General features: G+C 34.5%; 1 protein-coding gene across 1 annotated transcript in view; it reads right to left on the bottom strand.

Moving 5' to 3' along the window:
* Positions 1 to 1,012: 1,012 nt before the first annotated feature.
* The window catches only part of NUDCD1 (NudC domain containing 1), an 82,600-nt gene continuing 65,196 nt past the window's right edge, over positions 1,013 to 18,416 (bottom strand). Inside the window, exons 9-10 of the mRNA XM_025993355.2 lie at positions 4,958 to 5,117; positions 1,013 to 2,335 (exon numbers count right to left, since the gene is read on the bottom strand). Coding sequence (XP_025849140.2) covers positions 2,043 to 2,335; positions 4,958 to 5,117 — 453 coding nt within the window. The 3' untranslated portion in view covers positions 1,013 to 2,042. The remainder of the gene's footprint in view (positions 2,336 to 4,957; positions 5,118 to 18,416) is intronic.

The following is an 18,416-nucleotide window of genomic DNA, read 5'->3' as shown; positions in this document are numbered from 1 at the left end:
AATAAATAAAATCTTTAAAAAATTGTATATACAAATCCTGTTGTAAATTGCCCATATGTTACAATATAACTGCATCTTTCTTCTATGAGAAAGGTGGAAAATCTTACTTATATAATAAGTGTCAGGGAGTTTTCAGGCCCATAAAGAGGGATTTAAATTAAAGCTTTTTATAAATACTAATATATATACTATTCTAATATAAAAATACTGCAATTTAGTTATTCCCCTAATGAAGGACAGATTCCTCCAAATTTTTATTATAAACATTGCTACAATGTATAATCTTGTATTTATTGCACTGTGCATATGTTGAGTGTTTTCTAGTATTTCTGGAATTCTAGAAAATGAACTTTATTTGAATACATCCTGCCAAGTATCCTTTGGTACCTACTGACACTCCTACCAACAGTGTAGGAGAGTTCCTATTTTCCCCTACCTTGATATGCAATGTTACAAAACTTTACATTTTTTTACCAATTTCCTTCATTACCTGGGAGACTAAGCATCTTCTTAGAAGTATTGGCCATCCTTATTTTTCTATGACTTGGCTGTTAATATTCTTTGTCTGCTTCTATTCTGTATACTTTCTTTGTTTTTTTATTATGTTTATTATGTTTTGAGATTCTAGATTTTAACTTGCATCTATCATGCATTAACAAATATCCTCCCGGAGTCTGCTGTTTTTCTTTTACCACTGTTAACAGAATCAGGCCATAAAGATATTTTACATTTTGTAACTTACTAATCTTTTACATTTTTATTTCTGCGTCTTCAGAAGTCTTCTCAATCTTGAGATTATACACATTTTCTTCTAGTAAGTAAATAAAAAATGTATATCTACTTACTGATCCAATGATACCATCTCACTAATTACTACTTCATAAATATCTTAATATCTGATTGCTTACCTATTATCTTGGCTGTTTTTGCTCATTACAATGGTATATGAAGCGAACGATTTTCCAGGTAAATGCAAACCAAAAAAATCCAAGGAAATAATGAGAAACTAAAATTCATGACACAAAATATTTAATGTATAAACAGGATTTTCTTTTTTAACTGTAGAAGGTTAAGGAGAACTACAAGGATAAATCATAATTTGTGTGTGACAGACTGTTACATTAGTGGCTTCAAAGAATTATACCTTCTGTTATCTGTGTTCCTGTGCAGTTCTCTTTCACACTGACTCTATACTTGGCCATATAATTTGCTTTTTTTCCATGAAGAAGAGCAAAATGATGGAAACACAGACTCGATAAGTTCTTATATACTAAGGCTTGCTTTCCTGCAGTGTTTTTCTATCACAGGAATAAGACAAATCTAGCTTGCTGGAGAATGAGATGCCACAAAGAAAGAACAGAGATGGCCAAATCAGTGAATTTCAAATATCTTTGTTTCAAATCACTGAGTTCTGAGGTGGTTTGTTGTTTATCAATGAATATGAGCTACACTTTGTGGAATCTTATCATTTCTCTTTGTCTATGTCTGAAGAAGAACAAATGGACAAAAATTTAAAAATTGGAAAAAATTAATTTCAAAAAAATCTTAGTCTTTCAGCAACCTTTAACAATACTGGACCTGCTGTACTTCTCTTGGATTCCCCCTTTTCCTCAGCAATGTAGTATTTACAAGAATCAACATTTTAATTGTTATCTAAGAATTCTATAGGTACAGAATGAGGGAAAACTATTAGTGAACAAGGCATACATGATAAATATTTTTATTTTTAAACAGTGAATTGTACACCTTTCATATAAAAGATGAAATTCCACAGCCTGTTTTTTTAAAAAAATTATACTTACTAAGACTTTCTTTACATTTTTTACAGAAGCCAGTTTTCTCTAAATTTGCAGCTTTGTTCCATAGCTTTTACAGAATCATAATCTCTTGAATATACTTCCAATATCCTTTAAAAAATAAAAAATTCATACAAGATAATTTTATTTAACATAGTAAAACTTAACAGGCTATAGTATGACTACCAGCCTTCTGGCTACCACTGAATACTTTTTCAGTATAGAGAAGCCAATATATTGGAGTAATCAATTCTCTGTGTTTACTTTTATTAAAAAGAGGTTTTTGGTAGTGAGAACAAATAATCTCTCATTTGTTGCTTGAAAGCCTAAAATAGGATCATTGGTTTCTAGGCTTGCTACTTGCTGCTTAGCAACCTGCCCTACTTGCCTGCCTTCCTTTCTGTTGTAAAGTACAGTGGACATGGGAGTAGGCTGACGGTAGATGAATACTCGACGAAGGCACTCACACAAGGCTGCATAGGAGTAATTGGGAGCACAGGCAAAAAACTTTTTGTCTCTCTTTGATGCTTGGACGTAGCCTGCCAAGAAATAAACAAATAAAACTCATATATTAAAAAGAAGAAAAATGTGATTAAACATTTAGTATTTAATAATCTATACTACAGATTAAAATGCCTTAATAAAATATACACCATAAATATTCAACAGTGGTTGAATTCTGAACCATTAATGATTAACCACAATCAATTTCTCCCAACTGGTGCAAATATAGCTTTAATTTCTAAGGAACAAAATAGATAGACTCTTGATTTCAGCTCAGGTCATGATCTCAGGGTTGTGAAATGGGCTGAGTGACTCCTGCTGGGTATGGAGCCTGCTTGAGACTCTCTCCTCTCTCTCTCTCTCAAATAAATAAGCAATATTTTTTAAGGTTTTATTTATTCATGAGAGGGACAGAAAGAGAGGCAGAGACACAGGCAGAGGGAGAAGCAGTCTCCCTATCAGGAGCCCAATATGGGACTCGATCACAGAACTCTGGGATCACGCCATGAGCCAAAGGCAGATGCTCAACCACTGAGCCACTCAGGTATCCCATAAATAAATCTTTAAAAAAAAATAATTAAGCTCATTAATCAGATATGTAGCATTAGAGAATCTTTTTTTTATCAAATAAATGGGAAAATATTTATAGAATACTGCTGTAAAGTTATTTCAGGAGTGTGTCCATAATATAGGCCTTGAACCTGAAAATGCTAGTATGACAATGGATGCTCTTATTATTTATAATGTTAGTGGTATTTTTATACACCAACAATGTAACAGGATTTTGTTGTACTTCAGCTTCCAGAAGTAGGGCCTTGAGATTATAAGATGGAATGAAAATTCAAGTATCTGATTTTAAAAACTCAATTAGGACATCCCTTGAAAACTAATTAGGCTCTGAAAAAATCTTGTCTTAAAAAAAAAAATCTTTACAGGTTAAAAGGGTGTTTGTGTTCTGAAATACAAATTAGGATTTTCAGATTGGGACATGGTTACTGAATGTCATAACACGTAAGGTAAAAAATAGAACACTAATGTAAATTGAGATTCACCAAGTAATGAGCAAAGGAACAACTGAGCACAGAAGGAGCAATACTATTTTTTAAGATTTTATTTACTTGAGAGAGAGTTTGTGTGTGCAGGTAGGGGGAAGGGCAGAGGGAGAGAATCTCAAGCAGACATTGCACTGAGTCCCACATGGGACTCAATCCCATGACCTTTAGACCATGACCTAAGCCAAAATCAAGAGTTAGATGCTTAACCAACTGAACCACCCAGGCATTCTTCAATGATGGTTTTTAATATTCAGCAGGATCTGAGGAGGAAATGTGAAGAGGATATTGATACCTATTTGAGTATTTTAGAATCAGCTCTAATTCTAAACTAACCTCGAGAATATTAATAATGTATATAGTATCTCAAGACTACATCTAACGTAACGTTAATTTAACTTAGACTCAAGCACAGTAGAATTCTATGATAACAGATTTAGGGATACAAATGAATAATCTGAGCATATGAAAATTATGTGATAGTACTTTCTTTACTGAAAAAAGACTCAGAACTAAATGCAAATTATAGTACAGAGGCTAGAAATTATGAGTTTAAATTTTTCAACAAAACTTTATATTTCACATCATAAAAATCCACTTGGAGTCTAAATTAACTAGTTTAAGCAACCTATATTATTAACTATAAAGGATAATTGACAAATCTCCTCTATAATTAAGGCTGTATTCAGAATGTATAATTTTACTTCCTGTTGCCAGTTTAAAATAATCACTCAATAAAGCAGTAACTGTGCCTAATTTATATAAAAAACTTTTCCCACACAATACTAATATATCTAGACATAAAACCAATTATTGCATGAGTCTATAATTATGTATCTTAAAAATTTTCAAGACCTAGTTTTATTTTTTTTTTAATTTTTTTTATTTTTTTATTTATGATAGTCACACAGAGAGAAAGAGAGGCAGAGACACAGGCAGAGGGAGAAGCAGGCTCCATGCACCGGGAGCCCGATGTGGGATTCGATCCCGGGTCTCCAGGATCGCGCCCTGGGCCAAAGGCAGGCGCCAAACCGCTGCGCCACCCAGGGATCCCCAAGACCTAGTTTTAAGACCATTTCCCTTTTATCCTACAGAATAAATTTGATTTCTGCTACCACCATTTCCCTAAGTGTTTTCATTACAATGGCTCTCTTTGACATGACAGTTCCATGAAAGATGTCTCCTCATAAGCATTATCTTAGAGCAATTCTATTATGTTTTTGAAGATTACTCTGAAGAAACCTGAATACAAGTTCCACGTAGGGTACTATCAAACCCACTGTTCATGTTCTAATACAGTATGGCTTACTTGGAATAAACAAATGACTGATTAGAATGACTCCAGTGGTTAGATAACCACTTTTGATTTCTATTGTGTTGATCTTGTGTACAAGCATAAAAACAGATTAATCCTACTGTTCCAAAAGTACTAACATTCACCAGCCATAGTAAAAGCAACGAAATTATAGCACAAATCAATTTAAATATAATTAGGACACCTCAAATTAAAAAGAAAAAGAAAAAAAGAAATGAATTAAAATAAATGACCATGATTTTTGACATAATAGAAAACGCGCCTGCAAAGAGCTTGCTTTATATTTATACCTAAAGCATTGAAAGTTGCAATGTGTTCCCACATATCATCTTGTTTGCTGGAGTGTGGTTGCCAGAGTAGGGCATCAACATCATGACGCAAACAGAAACAGGGCATTTCTTTAGGGTCCACTATGACAGAGAAAAGGTACTGGTTGCTTCCAAGATTCACCTAAAATAAAAAGAGACAGCAAATTAATAATGATGATGCCAATAACTGACACACAGTGCTATGTCAGCAGCTCTTCTAAACTTTCTATATGCATAATCTGATTACTTCTTCAGAAATGTGCCTGGGAGAAATGTGCTAGCGTCATGTCCATTTCAAAGTTGAGGAAAATGGTATACAGGGCCTTTAAGTTACTTACTGAAGGTCAGCCTGGTAATAATAAGTCATGGAGCCGAGATTTGAAACCCAGAATCTATGTTCTTAACCACTACACTATACTAATAACCTGGCTTAAACATGATATTAAAGCACTAATTTATAGGCAGAATATTTTTAAGCCGGAAAGTATTTTTAAACCACAGAATACAAATATGATGTTTACAAATGTAACTTGTAATAATAACTACCAAGAACAAAGATAGCTCCTAGGCTTTATAAGCATGTGCTTAAATGCCAGGCATGTAATAAATAATCTCAACAACCTACAAGGCTATTATTATCTTCATTTAATAGATAAAAGAACATAGTTGGAAAGTTTGAGAACTTGTTTTAGGCTACAAAGAAGAACCACAATGCTGGGATTAAAGCTCAAATCTGTTTATAAATTATTTACTTTGATGTACAATTTAATTATAGTACCCATGTCAAGAATGTTTATTATGTTAATTTTTTTGCAATATTGAGGACCAGAGGAATTCATTTTAATACAAAAACATCAAGTTGAGACTCATATTTGGATTCTACCTATAAGAATACTTCTTTTAATGAAAATAGGTTGAAATGATTCTTTAATGTTATCAGAGTTAAAAATGTCTAAATACCATATGAACAAAATCATAACAAATGTAGAAAATATAAAATATGCATAGTACTTGATAAATACTGAATTGTTCTCGTGAGTTTCAAAGCAGCCTGGAGAATAAAAGTGTTGGGTTAAAATGAGAGGTAGAGACCTGACCTGTATTCAATAGGAAAAACTGAAGTGACTCTCCAGCAAGAGGATTTGTTGGTATTGCTGTACCAGCACAGGCTCCTGGTCACAGGAGAATCCTGTGACAGAGGAACCCAACTTCTGTTGCTCCAGCAATGCCTGAGGATAGGGCTTTTGTTTGTTCTTCACAGAAAGGAGAGAGGCTGGCAGACATTGTTCACAGATTATACCTGTGTATATATACTTACAAGGATGTTTACTGCAGCTTTGTTTATATAACAGTGAAACGTTTAAAATAAAACTGGTACATTTATTCTTGGAAAAAAATGGGCCCCTTATTCTGACTTAGATGTTCCTTTTCTTCCACTCTCTTTATACATCTATTACAGTAGAATCAAAATACTATTTATTACAAAAGCAGCAATTTCACATGGTTTGCTTTGCTCCTGCTAATCATTGGCTAAATGAGGTTTGTTTTCAAAACCACCAACTGCCTGGCCTTTTATACTAAGATAGACCCAACACTGTTTCAGCTCTTCCCTGCATGTCCTTCTAATATGCTCATTTATTTACTTACCAAGGGCTTTCACAGAAGAAAAAAAATAACTGAAATACAGATTGAAAACATATTTTCGTAACAATGTGTTTACTTTTATGAGACAAGTGCCTTAAGAATGTATGGGGTAGTAACAGTGAAAATGATGTACCACTGATCCTCGCATATATGAATGGACAACAGGGAGAGATTAGAGGGCCCTAAACCACCAAGTAAAAGGCTAACCACTGAGGGAGATCAACCATGAATAAGAAGATGGGGATGGAGATCCTGTGATGTACCCCTTATTCCGACTTAGATGCTCCTTTTCTTCCACACCCACGTACTTTATACGCAGCTCCATTACAGTGGACTCAACAACCCCTTTGTTGTCAATTTCAATAATCTTCATAGCATCTTCACCAGAATTAGATTCCATCTCAAGAAACCACTTTCTTTGCTTATGTCAAAGAAGCAACTGTTCATCAGTTCAAGTTTTATCATGAGATTGCAGCAATTCAGTCACATCTTCAGACTCCCCTTCTAATTCTAGTTCTCTTGGTATTTCCATATCTGCAGTTACTTCCTCTACTGAACTCTTGAGCCCCTCAAAATCATCAACAATTTCCAAACTCCTATTGATATTGGTATTTTGATCTCTTCTCAAAAATCATGAATGCTCTTACTGGCACCCTAAATGGTGAATTTGTTCAGGTCTTTAACTGATTTTGTTCAGATCCATCAGAAGAATCACAGTCTATGGCAGCCACAGCCTTATAAAATGTGTTTCTTAAATAAGACTTGAAAGTCAAAATTACTCCTTGATCCATGGACTACAGAATGGATGTTGTGTTGGCAGGCATGAAAACATTAACCTCATTGTACATCTCCATCAGAGCTCTTGGATGACCAGATGCATTATCAAACAGTAGTATTTTGAAACGAATCTTTTTATTTTCTAAGCAGCAGGTCTTAACAGTGGGCTTAAAATATTTAGTAAACCATGTTAGAAAAAATGCTGTCATCCAGCTTTGTTGTTCCATTTATATAGCAAAGGAAGGTAGATTAAGCACAATTTTTAAGGGCTCTAGAATTTTCAGAATGATAAATGAAGACTGGCTTCAACTTAAAAACACCAGCTAAATTCACCTCCAAGAGCAACAAGCCTATCCTTTGTAGCTTTGATGCCAGGCACTGACTTATTTCTAGCTATCAAAGTCCTAGATGGCATCTTCTTCCAACAGAAAGCTGTTTTGTCTACTGAAAATCTGTTGTTGAGGCAGCCCGGGTGGCTCAGCGGTTTAGTGCCACCTTCAGCCCAGGGCTGATCCTGGAGACCTGGGATCAAGTCCCATGTCCGGCTCCCTGCATAGAGTCTGCTTCTCCCTCTGCCTCTGTCTCTGCCTCTCTCTCTCTCTCTGTGTCTCATGAATAAATATATAAAATCTTAAAAAAAAAAAAAAAAAAAAAACAACTGTTGTTTACTGTAGCCACCATTATTATTTATCTTAGCCAGATCTTCTGGTTAACTTGCTGCTGCTTCACCTTGCATTTTCATGTTATGGAGATGGCTTCTTTCCTCAAACCTCATGAATCAAGGTTGGCTACCTTCAAACTTTTCTTCTATAGCTCTTTACCTCTCTTAGCCTTCACAGAATTGAAGAGAGTTGGGGTCTTGATCTGGGTTTGTCTTTGGCTTCAGAGAATGTTGTGGCTGGTTTCATTTTCTATTCAGACCACTAAAACTCAATCTGTACCAGCTAAGGCTGTTTTGCTTTATCACTGGTGTGTTCACTAAAGTAGCACTTTTACTTTCCTTCAAGAACTTTTCCTTCACATTCACAACTTAACTGACCATTTGGAGCAAGAGGCCTAGTTTTTGATTTTAAAGTGAGAGACATGTGATCTTTCCTTTCACCTTAATGCTTAGGAGCTACTGTAGGGTTATTAATTGGTAACTAACTTCATTATTATTGTCTTAGGAAATAGGGAGGGTTGGAGAGGAAGAAAAGGGAATGGCCAGGTTGGCAAAGCAGTTAGAATGTATACAACATTTATAGATTAAGTTTGTCATCTCATATGAGCAAGGTTTGTGGCACCCCCAAAAAACAATAGTTAACATCAAAGATCACTGATCACAGATGACCATAACAAATATAATATTTCAAACTTTTCTATTATTGAGAATTACCAAAATGTGACAAGGAGATACAGTGAACAAATGCTGTTGGAAAAATGGCACCCACAGAGTTGCTCAGCAGGGTTGCCACAAACTTTCAATTGTAAAAAAAGATAGCCAAATAACAAAAACACTGCATCTACAAAGCACAGTAAAATTAAGTATGCCTGTACTTTATGCCATACTTAAATAGCACCTTCTCTTCTGAGCAGTTTTCTCCAATATTAATAAAAAGAAATATGGCAATAATAATTTATACCTCTCCTACAGAACTTATCTCATTTCCTTTATATGGTCTTTGAGTGTGAGAACTGTGACTCTAGGTAGGATACTTAGCCCCTATTTTATTCTCCTGTAAATATGATGATAATAATAGTACTTATTTTGTAATTGTTATAATGAGTAAAATATATTTCAAGCACCTGCAGAGTGTTGGCATTTAGAAAGACCTTAGTAAATGCAAATATTCTTTATTACCATTCTAGGCATCTTCTATAGATTCTTCCTTAAATATTATTGGCATTGCAAATTAAACAAATGAGCAACATTAATAAGGAAAGCACAGCAACTCAGCAGTGATCTTCATAGAATCGTATAGCACTTAAATAATTTTATGCTGAAGAATGTGTGAATAGTTATTACAAAGAAAAGCTTTATGTTAATTATGTTGTTTAATTTAGACAAGTTTCTAGATTCTGGCACCCTTTCAAAAATAAGAAAAATTCATTATCTGCTTGTCATTTTATTGTCAAATTCTATTTTATATATAGTTCTACCTATATGCCCATCACTTTCAATTTTATACTTTACTATAATGCATGTTTCAGTAGTTTGCAGATCTGCCCAGGAAAAAAGTGAACAAGGTATTCCTTTTTTTTTTTTTTTAAGATTTTATTTATTTACTCATGAGAGACAGAGAGAGGCAGAGACATAGGCAGGCTCCCTGAGAGGAACTTGATGTGGGACTCGATCCAAGGACCCCAGGATCACAACCTGAGCCACCCAGGTGCCCCTGAACAAGTTATTCTTGAAATAAGATTGGGTGTTTTAAATATACTCAAAACCAAGTTTCTGTAAGTTTTAAAAACAAATTAAAATTCGTCTGATGATAGTAACTGCAAATAGTAATACACTGTGAGACAAAACATGCTTTAATGAGATAAACATTTTAGAATTCTTCTATGTATAGTAAGAGATTGTGTAATATTCATTTTATTTAGTAAATTCCAGCCTTCCTTGTCTTCATTTTAAATCAAGTATTCCACATAGCTAAATAAGCAAGATTATGACACACACACACACAAACACATGCCACCGAAAGATGTTTGATCCTTCTTGGGTTGTTGGTTACTGGCCATGATAGGAAAATACGCTTTGGGAAGCCCTGGTGGCTTAGCAGTTTAGCGCCGTCTTCAGCCCGGGGTGTGATCCTGGAGACCTGGGATCGAGTCCCATGTCAGGCTCCCTGAATGGAACCTGCTTCTCCCTCTGCCTGTGTTTGTGCCCCGCCCCCCCCCCCCCCCCCGCCTCTGTCTCTCATGAATAAATAAATAAAATCTTAAAAAAAAAAAAAAAAAAGGAAAATAGGCTTATAATTCTATTCAAAGGTTGCAAACTAAGTGGATAAAGGAACTACATATAAACATGATTTTAAGATAAAACCTAAACAATGTATGGTTTCATTCTTCTTATAATAGTACTGGAATTTTGTGATAATTATTTATGCTTTTTACTACTTTTTCTTGCCTCACTTCACTAGGATGGATTTCTAGCATGATGCTGACTAGGAGTAATGAGGGCAAACACCCTTGCCTGTTACCAATCTTAGGGTGAAGCATTTGATCTTCTACCATAAAGTATAATGTTAACTCTAGGTTTCTCAGGGAGGTAGTTACCTTCAATTCCTAGTTTGGCAAGCATTTTTATCATAAATGGCATAAATGGGACTAAAATATTTTTCTTTCATTTGTTGATAATACTGAATGTCAATCTGAATGCTGAATCAGTCATGAGTTCTCAAGATAAACTTTACTTGGTCATGATGTATTATCCTTTTACTTATTACTGGATTTCATTGATAGTTTACTGAGAATTTCTGCATTTATATTCATGGACAATACTGGTTTTCCTCCCTCCCTCCCTTCCTTCCTCTTTCCTTTTTTATTTTGTCCTATCTGGCTGAGTACTGCAACCTCATAAAATAAGTTGAGATGTTCCCTTTATTTATTTATTTATTTTATTTTTTTTTTATTTCCTGGGACAGTCTGTAGAATAATGATACTATTTCTTTGTTTGGTAGAACAATGGTGAAGCTATCTAGGTTTGGAGATTTGTTCGGGTTTTAACAATAAATTCAATCTTGTTAACAGATATAGGACTACTGCAGTTATCTATTTCTTCTTGAGTGAACTGTGGTAATGCTTATCTTTCAAGGAATTTGTTTCACTTGAATTGTCAAAGATATGAAAAGAGAACTCATAATATTCCATTATTACACCTTAGTGTCTTTGGACCTTTATGCACATTTTTATTCCTGGTTTGATAATTTGTGTTTTCTTTTTCCTTGATTATCCTGCTAGAGATTTACCAAGATTAGTCTTTTCAAAGGATCAGGTTTTGGTTTCATTGCTTTTCTTTATTATTTTCAGTTCCACTGATTTCTGCTCTTACCTTTAAGAGCAGAATCTTTGCTTTAGATTTGGTTTGTTCTTCTTTCTCTAGTTTAAGGTGCAAGATTAAACTATTAGTATATTTTTTCTTTTCTAATATAACCTATAATGCTATAAAAATTCCCTCTAAGCATTGTTTTAGCTGCATCCCGTATGGATTGTGCTTCATTTTCATTAAATACAAAATTTCCTAATTTCCTTTGTGAGGTCCACTATGACTGATGGGTTATTTAAGAAATGTGTTAATTTCCAAATTATTTGGATGGGTTTTCCAGATTTTTCTGTTTTACTAATATATACTTTAGTTGTTATGGTCAAAGAACATTCTGTTTATGATTATTTTTAAAAATTTTAAAATTATTTTTAAGACAATCAATAAAATTTGTTGATTATTTTGGTCTATTTTGGTGAATGTTTCATGTCTCTTCTGGGATCCCAATCAGATATATGTTAGACTATTTAATATTTCCCCATATCTCCTAGCTGCTCAGTGTTTTTCTTTTTAATTCCCATTCCACACCCCACTTTGGCTTAGGTTCTACTAATTTTTAATGACCTATTTTCAAGGTCACTAATTCTTTTTCCAGATATATTGAATATACTGGTAAATATGTTGAAGGCATTCTTTTTGCTGTTTTTTCCTAGAATTTTCATTTTGCTTAGTTTCTTTCTGCTATTATTCTGTATTTATTTATATATGCATGTAACCCATTTTCCCCACAAAACTCTTTAATATCACACAGTTACATTAAGTTCCTTGTTTGGTAGTTCCAAAATACAGATCATTTGAGATTTGAGTCTTGTGACCTAGTCTGCCTTATTTCTTGTCAGTGGGATGTTTCTTTCTGTTGTGCCCACCGCCCCCCCACACCCTTTTTTAAGCTTTGTAATTTTTGATCGAATACTGGATGTGAAAGGCAGTAGAGACTGAGGTAAGTAGTATTTATGCCTAGGAATGGACACACTTCTGCTAGGTCATTAGTGTGGGTAGTTATGACAGAGTAAGGATGTGAAAAGGCTGGTCTAAACTTGAGTTCTGTTGTTGTTATAGTTACTCTCAGTGCAACCCTGGCTTCAAGTTCCCCTTGTGTTAAGTTATACTCTGGTGGGGGCTGAGTTGATGGAGGATTTTCCTCAGCTCTATTTTGCTCCCAGCTTTAGGCTTTCACTATATATCTATCTGCCTGTCAGAGTCTCTCTATGCTTTAACTTCTTTAGTGGTAGACTGCTGTTGTCAGTTACTCACTGCTTCCTAGCCTCATGGCAGGGGGTTGAGGGGCTTCATACTCTTGGTTCAGCCTTAGTCCTGGGCCTTATATCCCTGAGTTTCAGGGTTTGGACCTTTTCAGTGATATTCTCCTTCCTCCAGTGGTAGGAAACTTCTAATAGGCCTCAGATGATCTGATTTCTCCCCTAGGCCTAGTGAGGTGTTTTCAAAAGTTATTTTTTCCCCCCTCAGCAGCAATAGGTCTTCTTCTGAGCCTTGAGATGCTAAGATTTGATGCTCTTCTTCCAGCAACTTAAGACTATTGTTACTTAAAATAATCCAGGAAAGATGTCATGCACTGCACTGAAGTACAGAGCAAGGGACATCCGGTTCTCAAGAGCTAAGGAGATTACCTGTTCATCAAAACTACATGCTATCTTCTAAACAATGTTTTACTTCTCCTTTAGACCTGACTTGCCAATGTATTTGTTTATAGAATGACCTTCTAGTTCTTCATGAGATCTGAAAGAGACTCTTTCTACGGCTCCCTATAATCTCCACTTATGTTTGCAACTAAATATCCATCTCAAGATAATTCCGAAGGTTTTCTGTTTCCTGCAAACTCTAAAAATCCACACAACATAATTTTGTCCAAAAGAAAAACAAATCAGAATTAAGATTACAATGAAATGTGATAATTAAAAAGTACAATTAAAATTAAGGGCACTTTTATAAAAACAAAAAATATCAACATAAGAAAGAAAATGTCTGCAGAACAACAAAAACATTATCATACTTTGAAGCAGACAAAACAAGGGAAGTGAGACATTATCTATTATCTGGCATGGGCAATTACCTGTAAGAATCAATAATAAGATGTTCAAAGTTCCCTGAGTAGTAAGAACATATGCCACAATCTCAAAGTGACAAGTTGGTGTTCAAGAGCAAAATGGGACAGCAAATAAGAAAGAAGGATAAGAACAATGTTTTGGGCCAACACTGACAAAGGAAGTAATACCCAGTAGTTTATTAGCAGTGGAAAGAACTGAAACAAACCATGAATAGCCAGAAAATAAAATTTTTAAATGGAGAAGGCTAAAGGTACTTATTAGCCATAGGGTTAAAGAGCCTTATTTACTTCAAATATCTCTGAGTATTACTATATACATATACAGCATGGTAATTTATGTTTACCCTGATGACATTCAACTATCAATAAAATGTTACTTTCTCTTCAAAATATTCTATAGAAGATGCTGGGCAAATAATAAGTTTTAGTAGGATTCCATTAAAAAAGAACTTTAAAGTTTTAACACTTAAATTAGAAGAATTAATTTATACTAGACAATTTATGTATTTGACAAACTCATTCTTTGCTACTGCCAAATTTAGGAAAAAATTCCTAAATGCATAAACCTTTTGGCAAATATAATTCCACATTTCTTCTATTTTCATATTTATTAAAGAAAAGATTGTATTTATCTTTGAAGTACTAGTAAGACTACAATACAATTAGAGTAAAATATTCTCTGGAGAAAACTTTGAAATGTATTTCAAGTAGTCAGTTGATAGACTTTTTCTTCTCTTTGTAGAACACTTAGCAAATAAAGACTTTTGAAGATTAATGTCCAAGTAAAGACATTTAAATAACCTCTAATCACTGCTATTACCAAATTAAATTGAAAATGAGTATTAAGAAAAAGGTTTTATCTGTTCAGAAACAAAGTGTATTTTTGAGGCCAGACTGAAAAGTTAACGATATGGAACTTTAATTCCAAATTCTATTATTTAATTCCAAATCCAAACATTCTATACAGAGAACAAATTGCTAAAATTTACTCATTTCTCACTATGCGTTAAGTATTGCGTTGATCTGTATCTACAATCGTATAAGGGAAAGATATTCTTGTGTTTCTCCTTTACTCTCACAATACTATCAGAGTCAGAACATTTCTGACACCAGATGTGTGGGTTTTACCAGCAAGATGTCCTACAATTCAATTCTGCTTTGACACAATTTCCTTGGAGGTAGCATCAGATCCCAAAAGCTAAAGCCTCAGTTCCACAAGACTCTCTCAAATCTTCACTTCAGATGCCAATCTCAAGTCCCAAGTTGTCATTTGTACTTCTGATTGGCCACAAATCAGGGTTCTAAAAACCCTCTCATTGAGTTCCATAATATGCTAAGAGAGTTAACAAAACTCATATTTATTATAAAAAAATATGATAACAGATAAAAATGAACATCCAGATAAAAGAGATGCACAGTGCAATCTATATGAAGGTGCACAAAACTTTCATTCCCTCATCAGACATGCCATCTTTCTGAACACATGGTAATGTGTTCAGCAACCCAGAAGCTCAATGAACACTGCATTTTGGGATTTTTATGAAAGTTTCATCACATAGGCATGATCAATCATTAACTCCGTCTGTAGTATCTCTCTTTTTCTTAAAGGATAGGAGGTGGGGCTGAAAAGTTCCAAGCTTCTAATCATGGTGTGGTCTTTCTGGTGAAAAGCCCACCAAGAGTCATCTCCTTAGAACAAAGGACATTCCTATAACCTACTAGGAGTTATTTGACCTAGGGTCAAATACCAAGGGATTAGTGGCTCTGTGTCAGGAATCTATATCAAAAGATCAGATATTACAAAAAAAAGATGCTCCTCTTGCTCTTATCATTTAGGAAATTACAAGGGTTTCAGGAACTCTGTGCTAGGAACTAGAGGCAGAGAACAATATATACATATATCTATTTTATAACTATTTTACAAGTACATTATTTAAACTTCACTACTTGAGAATTAGGAATATGATGCCATTTTATAGAAGAAATTCAAACTTAAGACATTAAGACATTTAAGTTAAGAAGCTAATAAACAGCAAGTGGGATTTTAGTTTGGGTAGGCTTCCAAATCCATATTCTTAATTACCATCACTGGATGCTCTCCAAAGCCCATTTTATAGTAACTATTCTTTGTTAATGTTAATAGAAGCCTAGTTGACATGTAATGCAGCATTAGTTTTAGGTGTATGACATAGTGATCCAACAATCATATACATTACAAAATGCTCACCACGGTAAGTATAGTTACCATAAATCAACAGTTGTTATAATATCACTGACTATATTCCCTATGCTATACTTTGATCCCTGTGATTTTTTTTTAAAACTCCAAGTATGTACTTTTTAATCCCCTTAACCTATTTTGTCTATCTTCTTACTCTCCTCCCCTCTGGCAACTACCAGTTCTCTGTATTTACGGGTCTGTTTTTGTCATTGTTCATTTGTTTTGTTTCAGAGATTCTACATATAAGTGAGATCATATATTTTTCTCTGACTTATTTCATTTACCATAATGCCATCAAAGTGTTCCATGTTGTCACAAATGGCAAAATTCTCTTTTATGGCTAAAAAATATATTTTATGTATATACACTTTTTCTTTACCCATTAATGCACCAATGGACACATAATATTCCTGATGTTGGTTTTTGGCTATCATCAATAATGCTAACATGAACAATGGAGGTTAGTGCTTTTATTGTTAGTGTTTTTTATTTCCTTTGAATAAATACCAAGAAGTGGAACTACTGGATCATGTGGTTATTTCTATTTCTAACTTTTTGAGGCAACTCCATGTTTTTCATAACAGTTGCACCAAAGTACATTTCCATCAAAAGTGCATGAGGGTTCCTTTTTCTCTGTATCTTCACCAACATTTGTTACTTCTTGTCTTTTTTGATACTAGCCATTCTTACCAGTGTGAGATGATGATTCACTGTGGTTTTGGTTTGCATTTCCCTGAAGATTAGTAATGTTGAACATATTTTCACAGGTATCTTGGTCACCTGTGTATCTTCTTTGGAAAAATTCTATTCAGATCTTCTGCCCATTTTTTTTTTAAAGATTTTATTTATTATTTATTCATAGACATGGAGAGAGAGAGAGAGAGAGAGAGAGAGAGAGAGGCAGAGAGGCAGAGACACAAGCAGAGGGAGAAGCAGGTTCCATGCCGGGAGCCCGATGCAGAACTCGATCCCAGGACTCCAGGATCGCGCCCTGGGCCAAAGGCAGGCACTAAGCCGCAGAGCCACCCAGGGATCCCCCTTCTGCCCATTTTTAAAACAGATTTTTTTTTTTTAGTTATAGGAGTTCTTTATGTATTTTGGATATTAATATCATTTGTAATTTTCTTCTCCAACTCAGTAAGTGAATTTTCATTTTATTGATGGTTTCCTTTGCCATGCAAAAAGATTTTTAGTTTGATGTAGTTCCAATTATTTATTTTTGTTATTGTTTCCCTTGCTTGAGGAAAGACATTGAGAAAAATATTGCTAAGGCTGAGGCATAAACTTTAATGCCTATGTGTTCTTTTGGGAGTTACATGGCTTCAGGTCTTATATTTAGGTTTTTAATCCATTTTGAGGTTTTTTTTTTTTTTTTTTGTATATGGTATAAAGAAGTGGTCTGGTTTCACTCTTTTACATGTAGCTGTTCTTTTTTCCTAGGATGATTTATTGAATAAGCTATCTTTTCCCTATTGTACATTAAAAAAAAAAAAGATTTATTATTAGAGAGAGTGTGGGGGGGAGGGCAGAAAGAGAGGAGGAAGGAGAGGGAGAGATTCCCAAGGAGACTCCCTGCTGAGTACAGAGCCCTACACGGGGCTCAGTCCTATGACCTTATCACAATCTGAGTCAAAACAAGAGTTGGACCCTTAACGAACTGAGCTACCCTGGTGCCCCATCCCCACTGTATAGTCTTGCCTCCTTTGTCATGTATTAATTGACCATATCAGCATGGGTTTATTTCTAGGCTCTCTATTCTGTTTCACTAATTTATGTGTCTGTTTTTGTGCCAGTATTATACTGTTTTGATTACTGTGGTTTGTAGTATGGTTTCAAATCTGGGATTGTGACACCTCTAGCTTTGTTCATTCTCAATACCTTGGGTATTAGTGAATTTTTTGTGGTTCATACAAATTTCAGGATGTTTTGTTCTAGTTCTGTGAAAAATGCTATTGGTATTTTGATAGGCATTTTCCTGAATATCTAGATTGCTTTGACTGTTATGGACTTTTTTTTTTTTTAAGATAGATAGATTTATTTATTTACTTATTTATTTATTTATTTATGACAGAGAGAGAGAGAGAGAGAGAGAGAGAGAGGCAGAGACACAGGAGGAGAAGCAGGCTCCATGCTGGGAGCCTGACGTGGGACTTGATTCCAGGACTCCAGGATCGCGCCCTGGGCCAAAGGCAGGCGCCAATATGGAGATTTAAACAATATAAATTCTTCCAATCCATAAGCACGGTATATATTTCCATTTCCTTGTGTGTTGTTTGATTTCTTTCATCAATGTTTTAGTTTTCTGAGTACAAGGTCCTTCACCTCCTTGGTTAAATTTATTCCTAGGTATTTTAATTGCTTTTGATGCAACTGTAAATGAGATGTTTTAATTCCTCTTTATGATGGTAATTAGCATACAGAAACACAACAGATTTTCATAATTTTGTATCCTGCAACATTAGTAAATTCACTTATTAGTTCCAACAAACTTTTGATGGAGTCTTTAGGGGTTTCTATATATATTATGTCATCTGCAGCGATAGCTTTAATTGTGGTTTAACATCTAATGTTCTATTAGTTTCAGATGAACAACATAATGATTTGATAAGTATCTATTTCATACTATGCTAACCACAAGTATAGCTACCATCTGTCACTATACAGTGTTACTACAACATCACCTGACTATATTCCTTATACCTGTGTCCTC

Source organism: Vulpes vulpes, chromosome 13 (assembly GCF_048418805.1).
Source record: "Vulpes vulpes isolate BD-2025 chromosome 13, VulVul3, whole genome shotgun sequence".
Classification (NCBI taxonomy): domain Eukaryota; kingdom Metazoa; phylum Chordata; class Mammalia; order Carnivora; family Canidae; genus Vulpes; species Vulpes vulpes.
This window is presented reverse-complemented; position numbering and strand designations above follow the sequence as displayed.